At 45.1% G+C, this 27022-nt stretch overlaps 1 protein-coding gene across 1 annotated transcript in view; it reads right to left on the bottom strand.

Annotated features, from left to right (window-relative positions):
• NHSL2 (NHS like 2) overlaps positions 1-22452 on the bottom strand; it is a 257048-nt gene extending 234596 nt beyond the window's left edge. The window contains exon 1 of the mRNA XM_063083669.1: positions 22173-22452. Within this exon, the coding sequence (XP_062939739.1) occupies positions 22173-22452 (280 nt within the window). The remainder of the gene's footprint in view (positions 1-22172) is intronic.
• Positions 22453-27022: the final 4570 nt, after the last annotated feature.

The raw sequence follows: 27022 nt of genomic DNA, 5'->3' as shown, positions 1-27022 counted from the left end.
CTTTCCTCAACTCCAAAAATGCCATCCACAGACTTACCTCCTTGCCTTTGCTCATGCAGCTCCCGCTATGCAGGACACACTCCCTGTGTCTGTCAAGGACCAATCCAAAGCCAGGCATCAAGACAAAGCTGTCGATAGGCTACTTTGAACTCCCATGGTACTAGGCATGATGTAACTTTTATTGTAATCTTCTTACACACATTTGTGCTGTCCCTGCCTAGAGTGTCAACTCCTCTAGGCGGGACCCACATTTCACCCTTTTCAGCATTCCCAAGGCACAACTCAATTCCTTTTTCTTTTATCTGCGGTTATCAAGATGAAGAGGGGGGCTTGTGTGTACAGTCCTGTACGGTTCTGTGGTTGAGGAGGCACGAAGGAATCAATCCCCCCCGGGGTCAAATCCTGGCTCTGTGACTCACTAACTAGGTCATTTTTTGCAGTCACAACATCTCTGTGCCTTGATTTCACCTATAAAATTTGGAAAAGAGTACCTTATTCATATGAAGAAAAGATTAAGGACCAAATACAAGTAAAGTGCTGAACACTTACTCAGAAATAGCAACTACAAATTTTGTGTAACAACTATTTAATGTGTGCTAGGCTCATAATCTTCATAACATGCCTGTGAAGTAGGTACTATTAGTACAATGAGCCCTAATTTACAGATAGGGAAACCAATGCAAAGATATGTCAGGCTACTTGACCAGGGTCATAAAGAAAGCAAGTGGCAGAGTGAAAATTCAAACCCATGGAGGGTGGCCCCAAGGCTCAGGCAATTAACCACTATGCTAACTATGCTATCTCTCAACAGCTATCATTATTATCTTTCTTCTGCCACTGTTAGACCAACATAGGTGCAGAGAAAATTAGGCCAAGTCGTAGGCTGCCTTCCTTTAGCTCACTTTCTGCTGCTCCCAGGTGCTTTTGCTCTGCAAGGGACACATTTTTGCTTCCTCTTCCCTCCGGTTGACTTTCACAGTCTAACCCCATTGAGTCTTTCCCTCTGATCCTCTCCTTGTATGCCCATCTCTGTTGCCAGCCCAGTGGTCAGCAAGATGGTGAATGAGATGAAGGAAGAAGAGTCCATCTGCTCCTTGTGGACAGACTGCTTAATGTGAGAAAAACACTTGCTCACACATTTTTGGATTTTCATGAATTTCTGTCTCTCAAATGAAGCATACACTACTGTCAAGAGGACATATTATTTAACCTGAGTCTCGAAGAGTGGGTCCTCTGAGCCATTAGCATTTCCAGCCCAATCTCCCTTGTAGAATTATAGACTGTCTGAGCTGCAATAAGCCTTAGATGTCCAAGTCTCTCATTTTACAGAGGAGGGAATCAGGACTCAGGAAAGGGAAGGTACTCACCAGAGATACAATATGTGCTCAATAAATATTTGTTGCAAGAATGAAAGACCAATGACTCATGCCTGAGAAGTGAGGTGTATAGTCTGTGATCATGGGACCAAGTTGTTCTTTGTCCCAAGTGCTTCATGCAAACCCCACACCCTGAACTCTGTAGCACTACTTGATGAGGCAGAGGCACATTTTAAAAGTACAAATGTCTGGACACAACCACAAGATTTTAATTTAATTAGTCTCAGGGGTAAAGCCCAGACGTCAGTATATATATCTTTTTAATTCCCAAGGTAATTCTATTGAGCAGCCAAGGTTAAGAACCACTGCTCTAAACCAATGGTTTTCAAGCTCGACTGCGCACCAAAACCCCCCAGAGCAGGTTTAAAATTTGAATGCACGTGCACACATGCACACACATCAGTGTTCTTTTCAAAGTGTGCCAGGTGATTCTAAAACACAGCTAAGGTTGAAAACCAAAGCCAATATTGATTATTTGACAGAGGGTAATCGAAAAGAAAGAAATCATGGTTTATCTACCTTGTAAGCTCCATGAGGACATTATGATGAACATGGACTCAACTTACTTACTCCATAACTCTAAAGCAAATTTGTACTCTTCTCAGAGCCTGCTTCCTCACTGACAAAATGGGGATAATAATGATAAATATATCATGGAATTGTTGTGAGGATAAAATGAGTGAATGATGTACATATTGCCAGGCACATAGAAAGCTCTTAAATTTGATAATAAAAACCATGGGTTTGTCCAAAGGTTTTTTAATTTAAAAAGGGGGATTGCTTCAAGTGCAAAAGTAATATGGAATGATCTAGCTGTGATGTCTGTCACTTTGTGATATCTGGAGTTTATTTGGTTGGCCAAACAGAAGAGCAAAAACCTGCTACTCCCTCTCTCTGTTAGTCATTCAGCAAATATGTATTGAGCACTTACTGCATACCAGGGCACTGGGAGAACACAGACATGCATGGATAGAATACAGTCCTTGAGGAGTCTGGGGAGGGACCTGAGCTCTTAAGATAGAAGGCTGTCAATTTGGCAGTGGTATATCCCATCACAGGCAAAATATCTAGGAGTCAATAAATTACATCTTGGATGTTGCAAGGTTCACAGTGTTGCTAATGGCAAAAATTACAAAACAAGGTAAGCATTAACTAGTATAGAAGATTTATTAGATAATATGCAAAGGTTTAAAGAAATAGAAATACCCATCTCCTACTAGGCCGCTTAGTCATTCAACAAACATTTCCAGTGTGCCTACTTCCAAACTAGTTGCTGAAGAGAGATGAATCAGCCACTGTCCTTTTCCTCAAGGATGATAATATGTAATATTTTGGGGGAGATTTTTTGTTTACAAAGCCTTTTCCCATACAAGATTTCATTTGATCCTCCCAACAAGTAGAAAACAGAGGCTCAGCACTGAAAATTGCCCCCCATTAGCAAATCCTGGAATTGTTACACCTGGGGCAAAATAAGCAAAGTAAGCCAGGCTCATAACCAGGGCCTCTTTCTACTCCCAAAGGCCCATTACTAGCCCAGGACAACCTCATGTAATTCTGATTTCCCTTGGGCTAAAAGAAACTATTCACACTCCTGTGAATGTATCAGGATCTGAAGGCCTCGGTAGTTCCATCCTGTTTCCAAATCCTCACAAGCTTTAAGACAGGCTTTAACTGTCCTAGGGAGAGAGCTCTAACTTCTAGCTTCCAGTTCATCTTAGGCCAAGGAATGGCCAGGGTGTTCTTCCAAGTTCCAAAGAAGAGAGTCATGTTATTTTCAAGAGTTGGTAAAGAAAAGGAAATAAAAATGAATTCTGGAACGGTTGATACATAATGGCAGCCTCTGCTTCAACTCTCTCCCTCCAGGCTGGGCCACCTGGAGGAACCAAGGGTTGCAAAAGTGAACAAAGCACAGCAGGAACATAGCAAAGGGAGTCAGAGGATGCTGTAAAGAAGAAGGAATGTCTGAATGGGAGTCCTGAAGGACGAAGAGTAGTTTTCAGGAAGACAAGAGAGGAAAAGGCTATAGAAGCCCTCCCTGCCTCTGTCCTCTATGCTTTTCACACTGGACCCAGCAGTCTGTAGCAACGTTGTCTCCTTCCATACTGTCTCCCCAACTAAATGTTAAGACTCAAGAGCAAAAAGTAAGTCTTACCAATTCACTATCACCAATACCTGGCATGAGGCCTGGCAAAGTCTTAGTACAATGAGTGGGGTAGGAATTAGCCCCTGGAGCCAGCTCTAAATAACCAGATTAGAGATAAACTGCTTTCCTTTATTAAAGAACAGGAAACTTAAGGGCGAAAAATATCTCAGCTATGCCCAAGCACCATTTCAAAGCACATTTAAACAGAACCCAGCAAAGTTTTTAAGCAACAGTGAAGTGTGAAGTAATGCCTGTATTTTCCCATGTAGAACCCAGAAGCAATGAGCCACCACAATTAACAAGTAGCCCCAGTTGTTCATTGTAGAAAGTAGACATTTAGCCTGGAGCCACAGACAGGAGCAGCACAACCCCCTCAAATAGCAGCCCACAGCTAGGGCATCTGGAGGGCAGACGTTCCATCACCAGAGAGAGAAAGGGACGCAGCAGGGGTGGAGCTGGCAGCAGATGGGGCGAGTTAAAGAGGATGAGGGTTTGGAGGGGGTGTCCTGTAAATTCCTCAAGAATAGGGTCTGTGCCTGACATATTTCTGTATACTTGGTGCTTGGTGGTGCCTGGCACTATAAACCACTTGTACGGTACTGTTGTGCAAGTTGTATTCCTACAAGGGCACTCTGCAAAGGGGTCTCAAGTTGGGGACTCAGTTCAGCTAAGCCCAATGCCCTGTCTGACGACACATGAAGGAAAGGGCACCTTTAAAAGTTATTATGCCCTGAGAGGGTGGCCTTTTAAAATTGGTCTGCCCCAAAGATACTCCATTTTTTAATAGTTATGACCAGAAGGGGGGACTTTTTCTAATTGGTATGCCCGGAAGATGTGCCTCTGTCTAAATGTCCCACCAAAAAGTGTGGCTTTTGCTAATTGGTCCACCCAGAGGAAGTATCCTTTTTTGCCATCCCTCTACCAGGAGGGGATATCTATTTGCCACATATGCTACCAGCTCCTGCTGACATCTACCAGGAATTCAAGAAATGTTTCCTGGGATGGAGAGATTCTCAGTTTCACTGTCTCCTCCCCCTCCCGCACCACCCCTTGTGCAATAGGTAGTCTGGAAGCAACAGGCAAAAAATGTAAAACCTCCGTGCAAGTCAATAACATTTGTTTTCTAAATAGACCATTTTCATTAACTCAGAATTATGGAAAAAAATATTTTACTGTGCTATTTCACAGTGGGGAGTAAACTTAGGTAACCCTTTATTCCAAGAGGTAATACAAGCTGGAAACTGGAATACAGTAAGACTTCGTTATCCAGAATCCTCAAGAAATGAGTTCTCTTCTTAATAGCTAAGTTTCTCAGGAACATGACTGTTCCCCACTTCTCAGTACTGAATCTTTTCTTTAATTTTCACCATTTTGAGTGGAACTCTTCCTGACAAACACACTTCTCAGCCTTCCTAAACAGATTCCTCTGAAGATGCTGCAGCCTCTTCTCAATGCCTTATTTATCATCCTCAGCATCCCGTATTGCTTGGGAGGCAAACTATAGGGGTTACATTTAGCATCTCTCCTCTCTGATCACAGCAGGGAGGGGGAATGCCAAAAGTACCCTCCCATAGTTCTCCCCTTCCCCTTGTCCCCCCATCCCAGTATTTCCTAGGGGCCTGCTGACAGGGTCACCCAAGTGGATATCTCAGGACCCCTTTTGGGTCTACAGGAGAGGTTCTGCACTAGAAGTCCACACACGCAGCCACTAACCCCAGAGATGCCTTTGCAACAGTCCTCTTCCTTTCTCTGGGTGGCCGTTGGCCTAGATTCACATTCTGAAACTATTTCTGTTCAATCATGAAGGGAAAAAAGATAAATACTCTTTCTTCTCAATTGCATTTGTTGACATATATATGAGTTTAAAAATACTCAACACATTTATAAAGTTGTTCGCACTATCATGCACTATTATTAATGCCATAATCTACCTGCATGAAATGGCATGCCACATCAGAGAATGCAGGAAAGAACGGAGTCCGATCTAGATGTGGATTCATAGGCAACCATTTCAACTTCTATTTGTGATTTCTGGCATAGCCTAACTCGGAACACTATTATGAAGTGGAAGTTTCTTTCCTCTTGCCGGCATTCCAACAAACCTGTGCATAGTGGAATCTTTACATTCTGTTGCAAAGAAAAGTTGAGGTTGACCTGATGTAGGGATCCAACCCAGTAATATATGGTGATAGTAAGTGGCTATGACATAAGAAAAGAAAAATAGTGTTCTCATTTAAAATTTCAGTGGTTTCTGATGACATTATAACCAAAAAATGTAAAACAAAAGATGTTTTACTTTACCTTAACATATACAAGTATTAATTCCTTTTATTAATAAAATGGTTTCATCTTTCTAATTTCCTTTGTTCTGTTATAAAGTTAAAAAGTATATTACCTAACTTTGCATTATTACTGCTTGCAATTAATTCATCTCTGAGATCATTTTTTGTCACTTACTTTAATCTAAACCTGCATTATACAGGGCCGGCCCGTGGCTCACTCGGGAGAGTGCGGTGCTGATAAACCTGCATTATAGTTCAAGTTCATTATCCACAAATATATTATAACAATCTACTTGTAAAGGATTATATGGTCAAATAAATTGGGAAACTCTGGACTGGTCTCTTGCAGCTCTAACAGTCTATGACATAATAGGGGTTCTTCACCCTGGCTGCACAGAAGAATCACTTGGGAACCTTTAAAAAATACTGGTTCCTAGGCCTCATCCCCCGGAAATTCTGGTTTTATTGGTATGGGATGGGGCCACGGCACTAGTAATTTTTTAAAGCTCTCCAGGATCTATATGAGTTTATGGCTGTAATTAAAAAATGAAAAATACAATCAGACAAGCAGTGTGAAGGATTCTACCCCGGGAGATGATTGAATTGCCTGGTGATCTGGGCATCTTGTAGACACTGCTGAGGTGTGCCCATGACCTTGAGGCTGCCCGGCTCTCAGCTCAGGGTTTACTCATTCCATATCCATGCTGGTGAGAGCTAGGCATGTTGGACCCTCAAGCAGACTGCTCAATACTTCACTGAAACACCCTTAGGCCCCATAAAGTTTGCTAGAAGGTGTTTCTTCACCCATAAACCAGGCTGGTTCTGTAAAAGTGGTGAGCCCAGCCGGGAACCATGCAGATATCCTGAGAGGAAGGAGAACAGAGAGCCAGCAAGACACTTGGACAAGAGCTCTGCCCAAAGACGGGGGACACTGCCTGGCTGCTCAGCCTGCACTCATCCTCTGCTGCTTCATTAAAGCCCCTCCTTGGCATCCCAGCCTGGCGGGTTCCGTGGTCAGCCAGCACCACATATTCTCTGTGACAATAAACATCTAATAGCTGCCAGCACTCTCGGTGGTGCCTGGGCTTCAGTTCCAGAGAATGTTTTCCCCCTTGGTTGGCAAGGCAGTGAACAGATGTCAGTGGGGTAGAATGAAGGGAGGAGTCAAAGGAAAGGAAAATCCTCGGGTTGGGAGAGATGAGCTGATAGTCTCAAAAGCTAGATGCAGCCAGCTTCTCCGTGGGCACACAAGCATTCTTTATGTATTCTGGAAAATGGAAGGATGGCTGCAATTCGGAGCTGTCTAGGAAACATTCTTATTATAACTTCGTCTTGGCAGTACCCTCATCGAGGGATTTCAAAGGGCTTCATGGAATTTCATCTTCCTAGTTAATATTTAGTGATGGTGTGTATGTGATGGTGATCTATGCACCAGGCATTTTACATGCATTATTTTGGATCCTCACAACAACCCTCTGAACTGGGTAGTGTTAACCCCATTTTACAGATGAGGAACTGTGCTCAGAGACATCACAGGCAGCTAATAAGTTCTAGGCAAGTGGGACTTAAACCCACAATTGCTGATTCCAAATCCCAAGATACTTTTCCTTAACACTGTGTCTTTCCATTTCTCAAACATAATGCATGTTCATCTGGGAAATTTTGAAAGACAGAACAATATAAGGAAAAAAATAACATGCATTTCCATAATCCCATCACCTGGAGAAAACCATTGTTAACATTTTGGCATATACCACTCCAGTTCTTTTTTATGTGTGTCTGTGTGTGTGCTTCATTCTGGACAATATTGTACATGAAATTTTATACCTTGGTTTTTCATTTAGCATTATTTTGTGCATTTCCACATATCCTTATTTATTTGTCTACAGAATGGTTTTTCATAGCTATATACTATTCTATCACATAGACCTAGCAAAATTTATATAACTCCCCTGTTATTGAATGTTTAAGTTATTTTCATTTTTCCAGTTAATATAAATAATCAAAAGATGCAGTAAGAATCCTTGCACATTTTTCCCCACAATACCCAATTATTTCTTTGGTATAAGGTCCTGGAAGTGGAATTACTGGGTCAAAGGAGACATACAGTACATGACTATAACAAGGCCTGTACTGCTAACAACTCTGAGACACTGCCTCCTGCAAGGGCAGAGAGCCCCCGAGGATATTACTGCAAGGAGACCTCAGTCACCTCAGGCCTCCTACTCCAGGAGAATAATCTGAGTTTGGTATTTTGCAGATAATGGGGATCAGACTATAAATTGTCAGGCAGCTAACTACACTGCTCTCAGAAGCAAATGATTCCAGTCAAAATAAAAACAGCTGATATATTCTTAAAACTCATCTCCTCTTTGAGTACATTTTCCAAAGAAAAAACTATTTTTCTGATTTCTCCCCTAGATGCACTGCAGACCACTCTGAAGAATCTACACTATTTAAAAAGAAAAAATAATAATACAAGATATAGTCAACTCTCAAATGTCCCCACTCACAGAAAAGCAGGGGCATGAATAATATATTTAGCTTGGGAGAGCAACTAAATACACATAGCCAGGGACACATAGGCGGGTAGACTCTTGCTTTCTCTTTTCACTGTGGCTTGGAGCCCCTCCTGGTCTGGCCTTCTTAGGAAGGCACAGGACCTGGCTCTGCAAAGCAGGGAGGGGTTGAGGTTACCCAGGTCTCATCTGCCCATGGAAAATGAAAATTTGAACGTAGATCAAGAAAATCCACAGTTAATATTTCATCTTCATTTTAACCATGCATTGTAACCTTCCCAAGACTCTCCAGTATCCAGTTCCTTAACCAACAAACAGGATGTGAGGGACTCCCCACCCAACCTCTACCAGGGGCTCCTTCTAAGTCAGGAGACACCTTGCTCCCTCTCCTCCCGAACCACTCCCAGTTAGTTCCTCACCTGTGCTAGCTCTCTCACATACCAAGGGCCTTGCACAGGCTACTTCCTGAGCCAGGATTCCCTCCTCTGTCATCTTCAACTGGCCAGCTCCAGGTCATCCTTCAGAACTTAGACATCACACCCTCCTGGAAGCTTCTCCCAGCTTCCATGCTTAGTTATGTGTGCCTCTCCTGCCTTCCCTACATACCCTAGGCTCATCTCCACAGTGATATGATTCGCTGCCCTCACCATTGGACTGTGGGCCTGCATTCTAGTTCATCTCTCTATCACCAGAAGCCAGCACAGGGCCATGCCCAGAGTCAGGTGCTCAATAAATTTGTGATGGCTAGAAAGAAGGAAGGAAGGAATTCAATTTAACAGGTATTTATTAAGTGCCTATTAGGTGCAAAGCACTGTTTTAGGAGCTGGAGACACAGCAGTAAAAACAGATAAAGATCCCTACCCTCAAGGAGCTTCCATTTTATGGAGGAGCTTACATTTTAGAAAGAGAGGGAGGGAGGGAGGGAAGAAAGGAAGGAGGACAGCAGAGAGGGAGAGCTGCCTGATTGCTCAAACCTCCCAGGTTAACTGACTGATACCTAGTGGTTTTGTGCATGACCAGACCCAGCGCCTCTCACTCAGAGTGCCTTGCCACAAGCTGCTTGTACAAATGCTTATTCAACACACCTCCTGTTTCTGGCATTTAGCCTTGTCTATTAAGATATTGCCATCTTGTGCACTCTAACTTGGAAACTTCAACGGGGGCTTATTTGAGTGAAATCAAGGAATTCTACAGAGCAGGGAAGAGCTGATGACTTCAACCAGGAAGGCTAGGCCAGTGGTTCCCAACTGAGGGTAGAAGACTCTAGAGGGCCATGGAGTTATCACAAGAAGTCCATGAGTTTGCAGATCCACCAAAACATAATCCAAGGTTATTATGTTTAAAACTACAAATTCATTAAAAGCATTGCTGAATTCACAGTAATATTCTGTCACTGTTTGGTTTTTGTTTTTACCATAGGGTATTCTAAAAGTCCAAATTCCATCCTTGGACCCCAAACCAGACTGAATGAAAGAATCCTCTGGGGTGTGAACTGGGGTCCTTTTTCCAGTTATCAAGCTCTCCCCCACCTGGAGAAGAGGATGACCCATGTCCAGGCATCACGTGCTGATGTGGTGGGAAATGAGATGCCTCCCCACCCAGACTGGGAGCTCTTTGAGGGGAGAGACTAAGGTCTTATTTACCTCTGGATCTTTAGCACCCTGCACTCAGGTGAGACAGGGCCCAGACAAACTTGTGCCTACTCTTCAAGGCTAGAAAATAATAATCTGAAGAAACAATGATTTGAGGCCTTCAGAAAGGGTATAGAGCAGTGAAGCCAGTGAGCCTGTTAAGCTACTTAAGTACTAAAGGATAAGAAATCCACACCTTGGAAACGTGTCTGCTAAATACATTTTTGGGTAATAATTTTACTTTCCCCTTTCCCTTGGTTTTAAATAAAAGTGCCTTTTGAAATGCCAACTAGGCTCTACTTTACTATAATAAGAAAAGAGTCAGGATGCAGGTGTGTGGGGAGTAGTGTCCACAATTGGATTGAAAGCTACAAGGGAGAAGGCCAGCCCATGGCTCCCTTGGGACAGTGTGGTGCTGATAACACCAAGGCCACAGGTTCAGATCCCTATACAGGGATGGCCGGTTAGCTCACTTGGGAGAGCGTGGTGCTGACAACACCAAGTTAAGGGTTAAGATCCCCTTACCAGTCATCTTTAAAAAAAAGAAAGAAAGAAAGAAAGAAAGCTACAAGGAAGAAGAGCATCTTTATAGATGATAGAGAGATCAGGAGGGATCACAATGAAAAGGTGACCTTCAAAGGACAGTGTCAGGGTCACTGTTCAGCCTCCCCTTCCCACCTGAAGATCCTTTTCCCAGAGCAGTTTTCTACTCAAATCTTAAAGGAGACTATGTCTTGTTTTAACAAGGGAGGCTGTTGCTTCCCACCTATTCTCTCTGTGATGCAACGTTAACCTTCTTTCCTCCTCTCCAGCCCCAGCTCGCCCCCCAATTCCCAACTACAGAAACCCCAAGGAGCCTGTCTTTAAAGCAAGCATCCCTCAATTACTAAAGGTAGCAGGAGTCATTCTTCATCCTGGACAAGTTCCAGCTTGAGAAAATGCCAAGGCAGTGACTCTCAATGAACAACTGACCTTGAACTTAGTGTCACTGCAGAGGGCAGGGCACCGGCCTGGATGTCAGAAGGCCTGGCTTTTAGGTTGAGGTCTCCTGTCACTGACCCACTGTGTGAACTGGCCAGTGCCACATTCCCGAATACGCAGATTAAATACATGTTTAGGCCAGCAACAACAGAAGTACAAGGGAGGGAGAGAGAAAGAATCTAGTAAGAAGCTATTCTCATTTCAACATACACGTGAGCTTTGAGTCATTTCAAAAAAGTAACATGTTATTTGAAGGTTTAGTATTGCTTTCATTTGGAATTACACATGAGGAGGCACTAAAATATTTCAGCATTCAGGGCTACTGAAGATCTTGATACGGCAGGGAGCCTTTGGACAGGTCCCTTCCATTTTCTGGGCCTGGGTTGTTAGGTGTTACAACACTCACAAGTTAATGACTGAATTTTTTTTTCATGCCATATAGTGTGAACGGACTCCACCCAAGTTAGAGAGCTACAGGAACAGATGCCGTAAACGCACCACTCTCCTCCTGTAACCTAATCAACTTCATCAAGGTCAAAGTTGAGCCCAAGAGCCATAATTTGAATCTTCTCCTATTTAATCTACCATTCCAACATCCTGACACTTTTATGGCTTTAGCTGTTCACTTGTCTAAAAAAGGAGAAGATTAAATTTCTTGTTTCTGAAGTGGAGGAAATTCTAGTGGACATTTTGGTATCCAAATTTCCAGGGAAGATGTTTTCAACACATGGAAATACTATGAAGCAGACCAGGAATTTCATGGTATTTAAAAAGAAAATGGAAAGGGGGGGGCAGGGAAAGAAAAAAATAAAAGAGAAAATGGATTCGCTTCCCTTCCCCATTCTGTCAACCCACTGTCCCAAGGGCCTCTGGGGATGTCAGGTAAGACAGAGACAAAGTGAGCCCAGGCAGAGTGTTTGTTTCAAGTCTCCAAAGATCCCCCCTGCTCCACCCCACTTAAGAGACCATCTCCCCTCCTCATTAGCAAGGAAGGTCAGACTCAGGGCCTACAAACACCTCATCTGATGGCAAACTGGCTGCAGTCTAAGAAGTGCAGTTTTCATTTTTTCATCTCTGTATAGATTACAACAGTCTCCCCTCGCGATGGAATCATGATTTAAACATAAATAAGCCAGCTCTCCTTTCTGATTTGGAGCCAGAGTTGCCACAAAGTTAGAAAATAAAGAGGCAGGAATTTTACATAAAGATGAAGAGGGAGTTTCCACCATGGACCCAAACTGAGCTGTATTCAAGCAAAAATAACTGCAAGAAGCAACAGCATCTTTCCCACAGCAAGTTCATGAGCTAGTGTAACATGATAGCTCTCCAGTGTTATTAAACATACCTAGAGTTATCTAGTGCTTCAGTGACTTCCTTGATCGCAAAGGAGATATTATACCCCTAGGCAATGGCCTGATTGCTTTTGTAATTCTCACCTAAGCACCTACAAACATCAAATAGATCTCCGAGGGAGGAGTGGGAAAGCTTGGATTGACTCAGCATATGGCAGCAGACATGGAGCTATTTCCCACTGGCTCTGACCCTACCATTCTTGAGATGAAGAGCACAGAGTACAGGCCACGGATGCCATAAAACGGGTCACATTCAAAGCCAGAAGTAGGAGTTTCAAGATGGCGGCGGCTGCGGCGGCTAGCGCGGAGTAGCTGAGGTGGAAAAGGTGGCCACTGGGCCTCAGGCAGCCGGGAAACTTGTGGACCTTCCTCTGGCCATCTCTTAAGGGAGGACTGCTGCTGCTGGCCGGTCGTGGGGGCTCAACGCCACTTTGCCCCCGGCAGGAGAGGCTGCCTCATTTACAGGCAACAGCTTTGAAGTGTGGAGCAGGAAAAGAACTGATTCTTAGCTGCAAAAGCGAGTCTTGAAACAGGGAACACGGCGCCAGGGCTGCTGTGGATGCAGCCAGGATCCCGGAGGCTGGGGCCGCACTGAAGGCGGCCAGCTGCCCTATTCAGGATTCGAGGTTTCAGGCCGGCGTTAAAGAAGATTCCTGGGAGTGCCCGAGCCGCGCCGCGACTGAACAGCCCGAGGCGGCAGCGGCCGAGAACTGGGAAGGCAACAAACCAGAGACAGAGTGAGCGCCCGACCTGGCACAGCACTGTGAGTGACCCCTGGCACAGCTCTGTTCGGGGGGTGGATGCCCACCCGGCTTCCACCTGCACCACCAGGCCACTCACTGCCCCGGTGCTGCCTCCATTTGCCCAGGTGCGGGCAGCTCCGCCCTGCTCGGCCATCACTGAGCCCATTTGCTTGGCCTGGCGCGGGGCTTTCCGGACCCTGCGGGCCGACCTCCTCTCCCACTCCCTCCGCGGTTCTCTGGCAGGACTGGGGGTGTGGGGCGTCCCGACCAGTTTTGGGAGGGCTAGGAAGTACGGGCGGGCCGACTGTCACTCCACCACACCCTGGACTCAAGCCCCGGTAAACTTCCTGTTACTGGGAGGCAGATACCCTCTCTGCGACCACCAGTTTGGAAAAAAGCCTAACGAATTTCTGGTTGGGAATAGTGCGGTAGGAGAGTTCCCAGGTCCGCTTGAACCTGCCGGAGAGCAGGCTGCAGGCGGGCACTAGACTCGGTTTATACCGGGGGGATACAAAGGTGAACAAGACCCGAGAAAGATCTACACAGTGCTACAAAGGCACCCAGAGAGACCGGTCGTCTGTGCCTAGCAGAAACCTGGTAGACTTCCTGGGCGAGGCGGTGCTGAGCAGGGTCTTGAAGGCCCAGCTGATAGACGAGGGGTGCAGAAGACACGCCCCAGCCCAGCACAGTGTGCACAGAGGGGGGAGACGTGCGGCCAGGGAGGCGGAGTCTCGACAGAAACCACACACCCGGTGGGGTCGCCACTGCATGATCTAACAGCCTGGGCCAGAGCACACGGAACGGGGAGAAGTCCTGTACAGAAAGTGAAAGCTCAACAGAGATCACACACCCTGAGGTACGTGATCCACCAGCCCAGCAGAGTCCAAGCTGACCAGAAAGGTGGCTCCCGGGAGAAGCCCAAGACCCGAGGCAACCACACACACAAGACACTAGAGGCCAACTGAGCAGTCACGGCGGGAGCCATACCAAATTGGCAACCACAGCAACATCCTAGTTAGTCATTAGTCTTAAACCGGTGGACTGTGAAACCCCCTGCAACAATGAATAAACACCAAAAAAAAGACACCAGAAATACAAAAAATCAAGAAAGTACACCACCAAAAGTTAATAAATCTCATACTCTAGATCCTATAGAACAAGAAGCCCTTGAAATAACTGACAAGGAATTTCGAGTGATAATTCTAAGGAAACTGAATGAGATACAAGAAAACTCAGCTAGACATCATGATGAAATGAGGAAAAGTATACAGGATTTGAAAGAGGAAATATACAAGGAAATCAATGTCCTGAAAAAAAATGTAGCAGAACTTGCTGAACTGAAGAAGTTATTCAGCGAAATAAAAAACACAACGGAGAGTTTAACCAGCAGGCTTGTCGAAGTTGAAGAGAGAACCTCTGAACTTGAAGATGGGCTGTTTGAAATAACACAAGCAGACAAAAAGAAAGAAAAAAGAATCAAGGACATGGAAGAAAATCTGAGAGAGATATCAGACAACCTCAAGCGCTCAAATATCCGAGTCATGGGTATTCCAGAAGGGGAGGAAAATGGAGATTCCATTGAAAACATATTCAAAAAAATAGTGGCAGAAAACTTCCCAGGTATAGGAAAAATCACAGATCTTCAGATCCAGGAAGCTCAACGATCTCCAAACGTATTCAACCCAAAAAGGCCTTCTCCAAGACATGTCATAGTCAAATTGGCAAAACTCAGAGACAAAGAGAGAATCTTAAAAGCTGCAAGAGAGAAGCGTCAAATCACCTATAAGGGAGCCCCAATCAGGTTAACATCAGACTTTTCATCACAAACCCTAAAAGCTAGAAAGGAATGGGATGATATTTTCAAAATACTAAAAGACAAAGATTGCCAGCCAAGAATACTCTACCCTGCAAGGCTATCCTTCCGAAATGAGGGGCAAATAGTATATTTCTCAGACAAACAAAAACTGCGGGAGTTCACTACCACAAGACCACCCTTACAAGAAATCCTCAAGGGAGTACTGGGTTTGGTTCCTGAAAAATAACTACCACAGCCATAAAAACCTAAGAAAAATCTAAACCCGCTAGTACAATAAAAATGGCATTCATGAAGAGAAAACAAGCTAACAAAAACACTATCTACAACCTAAGGAACCAACAAACAAAGAAACCAAACAGTAAATCAGAAAGCAAGGAACAAAAGACACCTAAGACAACCAAACAACCAATAAAATGCTAGGAATAAATCAACACCTTTCAATAACAACTCTTAATGTTAAAGGCTTAAATTCCCCAATTAAAAGACACAGACTGGCTGACTGGATCAAAAAGCAGGACCCAACTATATGCTGCCTACAAGAGACCCACCTCACCCATAAAGATTCACACAGACTAAGAGTGAAAGGATGGAAAAAGATTTACCATGCAAACAGAAAAGAAAAACGAGCTGGAGTGGCTATTCTTATATCTGACAAAATAGACTTTAAACTAAAAACCATAAAAAGAGACAATGAGGGACACTACTTAATGATAAAAGGACTGATCCATCAAGAAGACATAACAATCATAAATATGTACGCACCCAATGTTGGAGCAGCCAGATTTATAAAACAAACTCTATTAGACCTAAAGAAGGAAATAGACACTAATACCATAATAGCAGGGGACCTGAACACTCCACTGTCAATATTAGACAGATCATCTAGGCAAAGAATCAGTAGAGAAACACAAGATCTAAACAAGACTCTAGACCAATTGGAATTGGCAGATATCTACAGAACATTCCACCCAACAACCTCAGAATATTCATTCTTCTCAGCAGCACATGGATCATTCTCCAGGATAGATCACATATTAGGTCACAAATCAAGTCTCAGTAAATTCAAAAAAATTGGAATTATCCCATGTATCTTCTCAGACCACAATGGATTAAAGCTAGAAATTAATAACAAACAAAACTCTGGAAACTATACAAACACATGGAAATTAAACAGCATTCTACTTAATGACATATGGGTCCAAGAAGAAATCAAGCAGGAAATCAAAAAGTTTATTGAAACTAATGAAAACAATGATACATCATACCAAAACCTGTGGGATACTGCAAAAGCAGTATTGAGGGGAAAATTTATTGCATTAAATGCTCACTTCAGAAGAATGGAAAGATGGCAAGTGAACAACCTAACACTTCACCTTAAAGAACTAGAAAAACAAGAACAATCCAATCCTAAAGTTAGCAGACGGAAAGAAATCATTAAGATCAGAGCAGAACTGAATGAAATTGAAAACCAAAAAACAATTCAAAAGATCAACGAATCAAAAAGTTGGTTTTTTGAAAAGATAAATAAAATTGACAAACCATTAGCATGGCTAACAAAAAAAAGAAGAGAGAAGACTCAAATAACAAAAATTAGAAATGAAAAAGGCGATATTACAACTGATTCATCTGAAATACAAGGAATCATTCGAGACTACTATAAACAACTGTACGCCAACAAATTTGAAAATCTGGAGGAAATGGATAAATTTCTGGACACACACAAGCTCCCAAAACTGAACCGTGAAGATGTAGAAAATCTGAACAGACCAATAACAATAAAGGAGATTGAAGCTGTTATCAGAAGGCTCCCAACAAAGAAAAGCCCAGGACCAGATGGATTCACAGCAGAATTTTACCAAACATTCAAAGAGGAATTGACACCGATTCTTTACAAACTATTCCAAAAGATTGAAACGGACGCAAATCTCCCAAACTCATTCTATGAAGCAAACATCATCCTGATACCAAAACCAGGTAAAGATATAACCAAAAAAGAAAACTACAGGCCGATATCCTTGATGAATATAGATGCAAAAATCCTCACTAAAATACTAGCAAACAGAATACAGCAACACATACGAAAAATTATTCATCACGATCAAGTGGGATTCATCCCAGGGATGCAAGGTTGGTTCAACATACGCAAATCAATAAATGTGATACACCATATTAATAAACTCAAACACAAGGACCATATGATCATCTCTATAGATGCTGAAAAAGCATTTGATAAAGTTCAGCACTCATTCATGACAAAGACCCTCTATAAGTTAGGTATAGAGGGAAAGTATCTCAACATAATTAAAGCCATATATGACAAACCCACTGCCAGTATCATCCTGAATGGGGAAAAGCTGAAAGCTTTTCCTTTAAGAACAGGCACTAGACAAGGATGCCCACTCTCACCACTCCTATTCAACATAGTGTTGGAAGTACTAGCCAGAGCAATCAGAGAAGAGAAGGAAATAAAGGGCATCCAGATTGGAAAAGATGAAGTCAAACTGTCCCTGTTTGCAGATGACATGATCCTATATATCGAACAGCCTAAAACCTCTACAAAAAAACTGTTGGAATTGATAAATGATTTCAGCACAGTAGCAGGATACAAAATCAACACACAAAAATCAGTAGCATTTATTTTCTCCAATAGTGAACATGCAGAAGGAGAAATCAAGAAAGCCTGCCCATTTACAATAGCCACCAAAAAAATAAAATACTTAGGAATTGAGTTAACCAAGGAGGTGAAAAATCTCTATAATGAGAACTACAAACCACTGCTGAGAGAAATTAGAGAGGATACAAGAAGATGGAAAGATATTCCATGCTCTTGGATTGGAAGAATCAACATAGTGAAAATGTCCATACTACCCAAAGTGATATACAAATTCAATGCAATCCCCATCAAAATTCCAAAGACATTTTTCTCAGAAATGGAAAAAACTATTCAGACATTTATATGGAACAATAAAAGACCACGAATAGCCAAAGCAATGCTCAGCAAAAAAAATAAAGCTGGAAGCATAACACTACCTGACTTTAAGCTATACTACAAAGCTATAATAACCAAAACAGTATGGTACTGGCATAAAAACAGACACACTGACCAATGGAATAGAATAGAGAATCCAGAAATCAACCCACACACTTACTGCCATCTGATCTTTGACAAAGGCACCAAACCTATTCACTGGGGAAGGGACTGCCTCTTCAGCAAGTGGTGCTGGGATAACTGGATATCGATATGCAGGAGAATGAAACTAGATCCATACCTCTCACCGTATACTAAAATCAACTCAAAATGGATTAAGGATTTAAATATACACCCTGAGACAATAAAACTTCTTAAAGAAAACATAGGGGAAACACTTCAGGAAATAGGACTGGGCACAGACTTCATGAATACGACCCCAAAAGCACGGGCAACCAAAGGAAAAATAAACAAATGGGATTATATCAAACTAAAAAGCTTCTGCACAGCAAAAGAAACAATTAAAAGAGTTAAAAGACAACCAACAGAGTGGGAGAAAATATTTGCAAAATATACATCTGACAAAGGATTAATATCCAGAATATATAAGGAACTCAAACAACTTTACAAGAAGAAAACAAGCAACCCAATTAAAAAATGGGCAAAAGAGCTAAGTAGGCATTTCTCTAAGGAAGATATCCAAATGGCCAACAGACATATGAAAAAATGCTCAACATCACTCAGCATCCGGGAAATGCAAATCAAAACCACATTGAGATACCATCTAACCCCACTTAGGATGGCTAAAATCCAAAAGACTATGAACGATAAATGCTGGCGAGGCTGCGGAGAAAAAGGAACTCTCACACATTGTTGGTGGGACTGCAAAATGGTGCAGCCTCTATGGAAAATGGTATGGAGGTTCCTTAAACAATTGCAAATAGATCTACCATACGACCCAGCCATCCCACTGTTGGGAATATACCCAGAGGAATGGAAATCATCAAGTCGAAGGTATACCTGTTCCCCAATGTTCATCGCAGCACTCTTTACAATAGCCAAGAGCTGGAACCAGCCCAAATGCCCATCATCAGATGAGTGGATACGGAAAATGTGGTACATCTACACAATGGAATACTACTCAGCTATAAAAACGAATGAAATACTGCCATTTGCAACAACATGGATGGACCTTGAGAGAATTATATTAAGTGAAACAAGTCAGGCACAGAAAGAGAAATACCACATGTTCTCACTTATTGGAGGGAGCTAAAAATTAATATATAAATTCACACACACACATACACACATACACACACAAACCGGGGGGCGGGGAGGAAGAAGATATAACAACCACAATTATTTGAAGTTGATACAACAAACAAACAGAAAGGACATTGTTGGGGGGAGGGGGGGAGGGAGAAGGGAGGGAGGTTTTGGTGATGGGGAGCATTAATCAGCTACAATGTATATCGACAAAATAAAATTTAAAAAAATAAAATAAAATAAAATAAAAAAAAAAAAAAAAAAACAAAGCCAGAAGTAGGAAAAAACTCAAGTTATAGGCAGGGTCACACTAGGGTGTGGCAACTGCCACAGATCCACAACCAGAGGGGTCTGGTTCAGTCCTGTAGTGCAACCTCTCCTCCTCCTGGCCCCGTCCCCCACCCCATACCAGTTACAAGACCTTCTAGGGCAGTGTCAAAGGGGTTCAAGTTACCAAAGAACAGCCTTGAGGGGGGAGATGTTGCCAGGCAACCAGCCCAGCCTAGTCCTACCCCTGTAACCTTGAAGGTGGTTCAGGTATGACCCATGATTTTGTAGAGAAGCACCTTATACTCTTTTAGCATCCACTTTCTCCTCCTCCACCTCTCTCCTCTCCCTGTTCTCCCCCTGCTGCTACTCAGGGTCCCAGCCCAGAGTGTAGGCAATGGGCCAATCTGACTTGCCACTACTCAGTCCATCAGTGGCAGCCAAGTTGTCCCTGCAGGGAGGCTACAAGCTGCTGTCAGCTGTCATTCACTCTGGCCATGTCCCTTCCAAACCTTCCTCCCTCCTTCCTAGGTTTCTCCTGCCCTCATGGTGGAAAGAAATACCTAGAGGAAGAGTTTGGGGTAAATCCAGCCAGATGGAGAATATGTAGGGTAACATGCCGGCCAGGAGTGCTGACCCCAGTAAAGAGGGGGAGTGCTAGGAGGAAAGGGTATAGAAAAGGAAAAAGGGCAAGACCTGACATGCTTGTTTTTTTGTTTGTTTATGTTCAAAATCTAATATTCAGCCTGCTGAACACCTTGTTGAAGCTTATGCCTGAGTGAGGAGGGGGTGGCCAGATGGTGCACTGATTATGCTCCCCAACTCTCTTTGCATTTGGCACTTATGCTCAGACCATTGCTGAGAAGGCCTAATTTAAGTGCTACACAATCACAGCTCCTGAAGAGAAAAGTGTGCACTGGGAACCTCAAGGGGAGTCGAGAGTAGGGCTATTAGACCAGAAAATGGAAAATCAGACCTTTTTGCCAGCTTACTTTTGTGTTCCGTTTATGCAGCAATCCCCTGGGTGCCTCTGAGCCAAGCAAACCATGTACATTCTCAAAGGCAAGAGGCCACACTGACGATGAGAGATGGCCACTCTCCCAGCTCTTACAAACTTCCAAGAAGCCAAACCAAAGGCAACATAAGAATTGCTCCCTTCCTCTAAAAGATACCCATTTCATAAAGCCATCTCTTTCTAACTCAACAGATCACCAGAACAGGTTAGGTCCAAGGTGACTTGGTGAAGCCATTCCCTTCCATGGAAAGAGCTCGCTGACTCAGCGGACAGGAAGGTACGAGCTGGAAAAGCAGAGCCTCCTCCCTGCCCTTGACTTACCCTGCTGAACTTAGTAGGTGGCTCTCTGCAAGCTGTGCGGGGATTTCGAAAACTACTCCCCTAAACTGACTTACCAAATTTCTCCTAGACTAATCCCGGTAAGCAGTGAGACCCCAGCAAAAATTCAAAAAAACCTGAAAAATAAAAAAAACAATGCCCTTCTTACCCCCTTTGTTAACTGAGCTTTCCTGGGGCCCCACCATGTCCCCTGTCTACATTCCATCTGTGGCTCACCTTCCTTTTCCCACAGGACCTAGTTCATTTTTCTCCATCTCAGCCATCTACCTCAGAGGTCAGAGACCTTTATGAAGAGTTGTACCAGGGGCCTCTGACTCCTGTCCTTCTGGAAGGGGGTAGATGGGGTGGGGTCTGTAACAGAAAGGGGCTGACTCAGGCAATTCTTTCCCAAGGCAGCTGGAGGCTTGCCTTCAAAAGTCACCCAGTAGCTATCTTCTGCCTCCATCTGAAACTTTTTGGCCACACTGCTCCTCCTCTCCCCTAACATTCTGGAGGCACCGATTGGCCCTGGTACCTGGCATGCCCCAGCTGTGGTCAGCATTTCCAGCATATTCAGTCCCCTTGCTTTCAGCAGAAGTCCCATACTCTAAGGGGGCACTGCATTTCCACGTAGAGGATCCCCCATTTAAAGTGTTGGGATCCAAAGTAGTAAAGACAAGGGCTCGCCTTGCCCGCCTACCCTCTCACGGGTCCTGCGTGCTCATTAACGGCACCACTGGGACCTGACGTTTCTCAGGCATGGCTGATTCCTAAAGTGAATGCACTTCAGGAAACTGATGACAGTTCCTTTAAAAGGTTCTCACCAGCAAATCCGTGCCGCCTGACCCCAGCGGTGGGGGGGGGCGGGGGCAGTCTCCCCTCCCCCCTTCCCAGCCACTACCCGACACAGCAGCCCTGAACGTGCCTGGAGGAGCAGGCGGGAGGGCGCTAGGCACTCAATTGCGAGCTGCGTTCACGCTGCAGCGCGAAGTTGCACAGATTTAAAGCTAGTAGGCACTGCCTCCCGGCTCCTGCCGCCGCGTAGGTGGCCGGCGGCTCCAGCGCGCTTTCCGAAGTGGCCGAGCTCCTAGACCGGAGCAAAGACGCCAGCAGCGCGGACATTTGGTTCCCGACGCCGCGACGATGGGGACGCCTCCGGCCTGGGGGTGGCGCCGATGTCGTCCGGGTCCCAGCGACACCCAGGGACCCCGCGCCCCCGCTTCCCAAATCCCCAGGAGGCGGCTGCCAACCCCAGTGCCGGGAGCCCCGAGGGCACAGGGTCACTCAGGATGGCGCGACCGGGTCCAGGAGCAGGAAGTTCCAGCGGTAGGGCGGCGGGGAGGGGGGGGTGTCAGGAAAACGGGATCCCCTCACTCCCCGAGGGGAGGGAAGGGACGGAGAGAGGCGGTGACGGGGTGGGTGCAGACCTGGGCGCCTAATGGCGCCCCCAGAGGCGGGGTAGACGCGGGGCCACGAGCCGCCTGGCGCCGTTTACCTAGCTCTTCCTCCTCGTCCTCCGGGCCAAGCAGGCGGCAGGGAAGGCGGCGGCGGAGGCGCACGGTGCGCCCGTATAGGCTGTCGGTGCGGCGTCCCAGGGCCAGCAGGTGCCCCTCGAGGTCCTCAAGCAGAGCCAGCGAGTGGCCACAGAGGTCGGCGAGCTGCCGGAGCAGGCTGAGCGCGGCCAGGTGGCTCACGTCGCGGAGCTCGGCCGGCGGCTGCGGCGGATTGCGCGGGCACAGGCGCTGGGGCACCACCGTGCGCCTGTAGAACGGCATCCCGGGCGCGGGCGCAGGGGACCAGCCTGCAGGCGCGGCCGGTTCGCCCCTAGCGGCGCCCCTGGCCCGAGCGCCCCTGAGCGGCGGCCCCAGCTCCGGGTGTAGCAGGCCCCTGGGCGCGGGCCGGCGAGCGGGCGGGCGCCAAAGACGCCGGGCGGGTGGGCGGGCTGACGGGTTCCCAGCCTAGAGCGCCGGCTCCCCCCGGGGCTGCATACTCGCTGGAGCCACCAGTCCCTCTGACTGGTTCGCCGGGCTCCTCCTCCTCCTCCCCGCCTTTCTCCTCCTCCTCCCTCGCTCTGCTACTTCGGGATCCCCCCACCCACCTTTTTTTTTTCTTTTGCGGTCAGAGATTCGCAGATTAATGCTTGATCCGGGAGAGGAGGGACAAGGGAAGTAGGAGTAAAAAGAGCGAGCTGGAGCGTGAAAGAAGGAATGTCTGCGTGAGTGGGGCGGCGGGGCGGGGGCGGGTAGAGGGGGTTAATGTTCGGTACAGGATGTGTGCTCGCGTCCTCCTGCGGAGCTCGAGTCCCAGTACTGACGGTTAAAGTTGTTTTCTGCTTTGTCTTTTTAACTTCAATTTTTTTCTTCGTAAATACTAAAAATTCAAGCGCACCCGCGCCCACATCGGCGAGTAACCAGCGGAGACCGACCGAATAGTCTGACTTCATTCATCTAGCTTTCCTTCCCCAAACATATACTCGGCGCCATGCATGGGCTAGACCAGACTGTGAGTACAGCCTTCTAGCGCTCAGGAGCTTGAAGTAAGGGGGACTACTCGTGAGGGCAGTGTCTCTAGGAAATCCCACAGTGCCTGGACATTGTAATGAATGGATGAAAACAAATCCATTTTCTGGAACAATAGATTCAAGGAGGATAGAGGGACACCACTCCATATTTTATGCAAAAAGAGAGCCCAGAACCTCCTCCTGGTGGGGCCCACCAGATGGGATGGGTTCCTTTCCTGGCCATACTGGGCTTTTGGGATGCTCTCCGAGGAGAGAGTACAGGAACTTTCAGTGCTGGCAACCCTGTGGTCAAGTCCTGATTTCTCTTCATTCTAGAAGGTAGAAAAGAGGGGGAAATTGTCCTCAGAAAACCAGAGTGTTTTAGTGTGTGTATGTCCTTGTGCACTTGGGGAGTTTCCACAAAAAACACTTAAGTTCAACACACTGAGCTCCCATCTGATTCTCTTCTAACCCACTTCTTTGACTTTGGTGTGCTTCCGTTTCTTTCTTCTCGTAATTCGCTCCTTATCTTTCCTCCTACAAATGTTCACATCCTTATAATCCTTTATACTCTATTAGTAAAACACTTTGAACAGAATACCTGTGTCTGCACTAATGATCCTGAGTGTGGCTTGTCTTTATTTATTCCTTCAGAGAATTAATTGCCCCTTAAGCAGTTCAAGAAGGCTCTACAACTAGTATATCTCAAAATTGCTAAAATAATAGATTTTAAATGTTCACACAACAAAAAATAAGTGTGTGGGGTGATAGATATGTTAATTAGCTTGATTTAATCATTCTACAATGTAGGTGTATACATATATCAAACATCATATTGTACCCCATAAATATATACAATTTTTTGTCAATTAAAAATAAGGTAAAGAAAAGAGTAATCAGATTACCCATTTCAGTAAATAGTTGTTCCTTGTTTAGTACATTAGAACATGGATACTATAAAAGTTGCATTCTAATTAAGAATCAACAAATGGGCAAAAGGCAACATCCTTTCTGAACTGTAAAATCCAGTTGCTGAATGAGAACCCCAAATTCCCTATTCGGTGAACTCAAACTTAAGCCAAGAGAGTGACTGGCAGGAAGCAGGGACTTGGCTGGACTCTCCAGGGATACTTTTCCTTGAACTATGAGCTGTTTAGACTAATCTCTGCTCAGCAGCAGAAGAAATGAGGTACGAACAGATTGAAGGAGATTGTGGGCAGAACTTTGCTGCCTGAGCACAGCAGGCCTGGGCAGGGCCTGGTGCCTGAGAGCCCTTCACTACTTCGATTCCTGAAGCTGATGAATCTTTCAGAGCTCTATAATAAGCTCAACTCCAAGCAAATCGGCTTTGGCCCCACACCCTTCCCCCGCTGCCTAGTCCACTCACTCCAGCCTCTTCAATGAGATGGCCCTGGCTTTCATCAAGGAAACATCAAGGACTTGCAGTGGAACCACCTCAGAGCAGAGACCCTCCTCCCTTCCCAGGACCAGAGTGGGACTGCATGTATGATGGAAAATGTCCAGAGAATATGTCTTCACCTTCCTTATTTCCTGTCTCTTCCCAACAGTAAAGGTGAAGACCTTAAGTGAGGGGCTGCCTTAGAGTCAAGAGGCTGGCCTGGATGTAGAGAGCACCAAGGGAAAGAGCACAGGGGGCCTGGCTGTGGTCTGTGGAGGAAGAGCTGGGGTCCTAGGAATGTCACCCTTCAGCCAAGCTCATGGGGCAGGAAAGCATCTAAGGTGAAGGGTCCTCTCCTGTGCTGCCACATCACTCTCCAGCACAGCATCTGGCATAATGTACTGGAGGGTAATCTGATCATCCTTGTTTAATAATAATAATGATATTTCTTTGTAATACTATTGTCTCCCCCACTAGACTGTTAAATCCATAAGAGCAGGAACCATGTCTGTCTTATTCACTGCCAGATGCCCAGTGCCAAATCCAGTAACTGGCACACAGTTGGTGCTCAGAAACTGTCTGTTGAATGATGAATAAATGAAGGTGTATAGGCAGAGCCAGATATGAAGAGCCTTAACTAAAGGATTTAACTTGACCAAAGGGGAACAGAGAGTCATTGTGGATTCTGGAGCAGAACAGTGGAGTACCACAAGGAAGGAGGTACTTAAGAACTTTTCATGTGGAGGCCAATGTTGCTACACCCCACGTGCACCCACATCCCCAGGGCCAAATAGCCAGTAAGTGCTCCAGGAATTAAACGTTTTCTATAAACTTTGTCACTACACATTCAAAGGAAGAGAGAGAGAGGGAAGGTGCAAAAGAGAGAAATGGAAGGCCCTCAACAACCAAGCCAGATCCGAACTGTGGGGTACTTCCTACCCAGCTACCAACTTCCAGGCTCCAGGCCTGTACCAGTTTATCCTGTCACCATGCTCGGAGTTGCAATCTGAGCCTAAGCTGGGCTCACCTGTGGAATCGGATATGGATCTGGCCTGGAAGCAGAGACTGAGAAAGAATGGCCAGAGAGGCAGGAAGGAAATGGGAGAGTTGACCACTCATAACCAACCAGACTCCTGCTATCCTTCCCACCTCCCATCCTGCCTACCTAGCTGCTGCTGAGAACCTAGAATTTCAATAAAAAACAAATTTGAAAGAATAAGTGATATAGGATATGCCATTTCTCCTCTTTCAAGCTGACACAGCTACAAAATGACAATTTATGAGCATACCTCATGCAACCCACCTAGCTTCCCAGGACATCGCTCAGTCTTATTTCAGGATGAGAAACAAGAAAGCTGCCTCCATGTTGCTACCTCTCAAATACATCCAAATAGTAGCAGTTTGGTGGCTTAGAAGGGATGCCGGTTTTCTAGTTGACTTTCCTCCATAGTCAATCAACTGGTTTATCTAAGTTTGAATAATATACAGTTCATCCACATCCCTTCCTACGAGACTGAGTAAAGATGCTTTCATTATGAATGGAAAAAATATATAGCCAGTAGGGGGATAAAAATGATGCTCATCAATACCAACTCTAACATTCTGCTGTTCCGTGGTTCTAAGTGCCGTACCAAGAATTGGCAAATACTAGATGGACTCTTTTTTTTTTTAATGTCATTTACCCTTTGTGATATTAATGCTTGGCTCTGCAGTTAAGAACACAAGTAAACTCACCTTGGACAGGCAGCCCAGTTGCCCAAAGAAAGTGAACTGGCAGCTTTTCAATCAGAATTGAGCCTATAATTCAATTAACAGTGCAGACAATATCGATGTTAATCAATGCTACATTCTGAAAAGAATGGGAGCACTGAGTGGATCAGTGCTTCAAGATTTGAGAGAAAAGAGCACACTTCTGCCTTTGAGGCAACAGAGGCTTCCCTGAGCAGGGAAGGGTGCAGTCCCAGAGTTGGGCCTCCAGGGGTGGACTGGAAACTTACAAGGCCATCAATCACCTCCTAGGGCAATAGGCCTGAGAGCCAAAGACAGCTCAAGGTCCTAAAATAAATTCCTTTTAGCCCAGACTCAATGTTTCTTTCTCTCTCTCTCTCTCTCTCTCTCTCTCTCTCTCTCTCTCTCTCTCTCTCTCTCTCTCTCTCTCTCTCCCCCCCCTTCTCTCGCTCTCTCTCACTCTCTCTCGCTCTATCTCTATCTCTGTCTGTCTGTCTCTCTCTCTCTCTCTCTCACACACACACAGGGCAAACCCTTCAAGAATCCCGTGAGGAAATAAACCTTTATTACAAAAATAAATTTTGATGTCGCTTGAATTTTGGCCCTGACTCTGAGCCCAAGCTGAAACTGCAAGAAAAGACTTACGGTATTGTGAAAGAAACTATGGGAGATTTGAGCAGAATGTGAACAGATTCTTTTTTAGTCACTCATCATGTCC

Source organism: Cynocephalus volans, chromosome X (assembly GCF_027409185.1).
Source record: "Cynocephalus volans isolate mCynVol1 chromosome X, mCynVol1.pri, whole genome shotgun sequence".
In the NCBI taxonomy this organism is placed as follows: domain Eukaryota; kingdom Metazoa; phylum Chordata; class Mammalia; order Dermoptera; family Cynocephalidae; genus Cynocephalus; species Cynocephalus volans.
The sequence above is the reverse complement of the archived record's forward strand: the minus strand, read 5'-3'. Positions and strand labels throughout refer to the sequence as shown.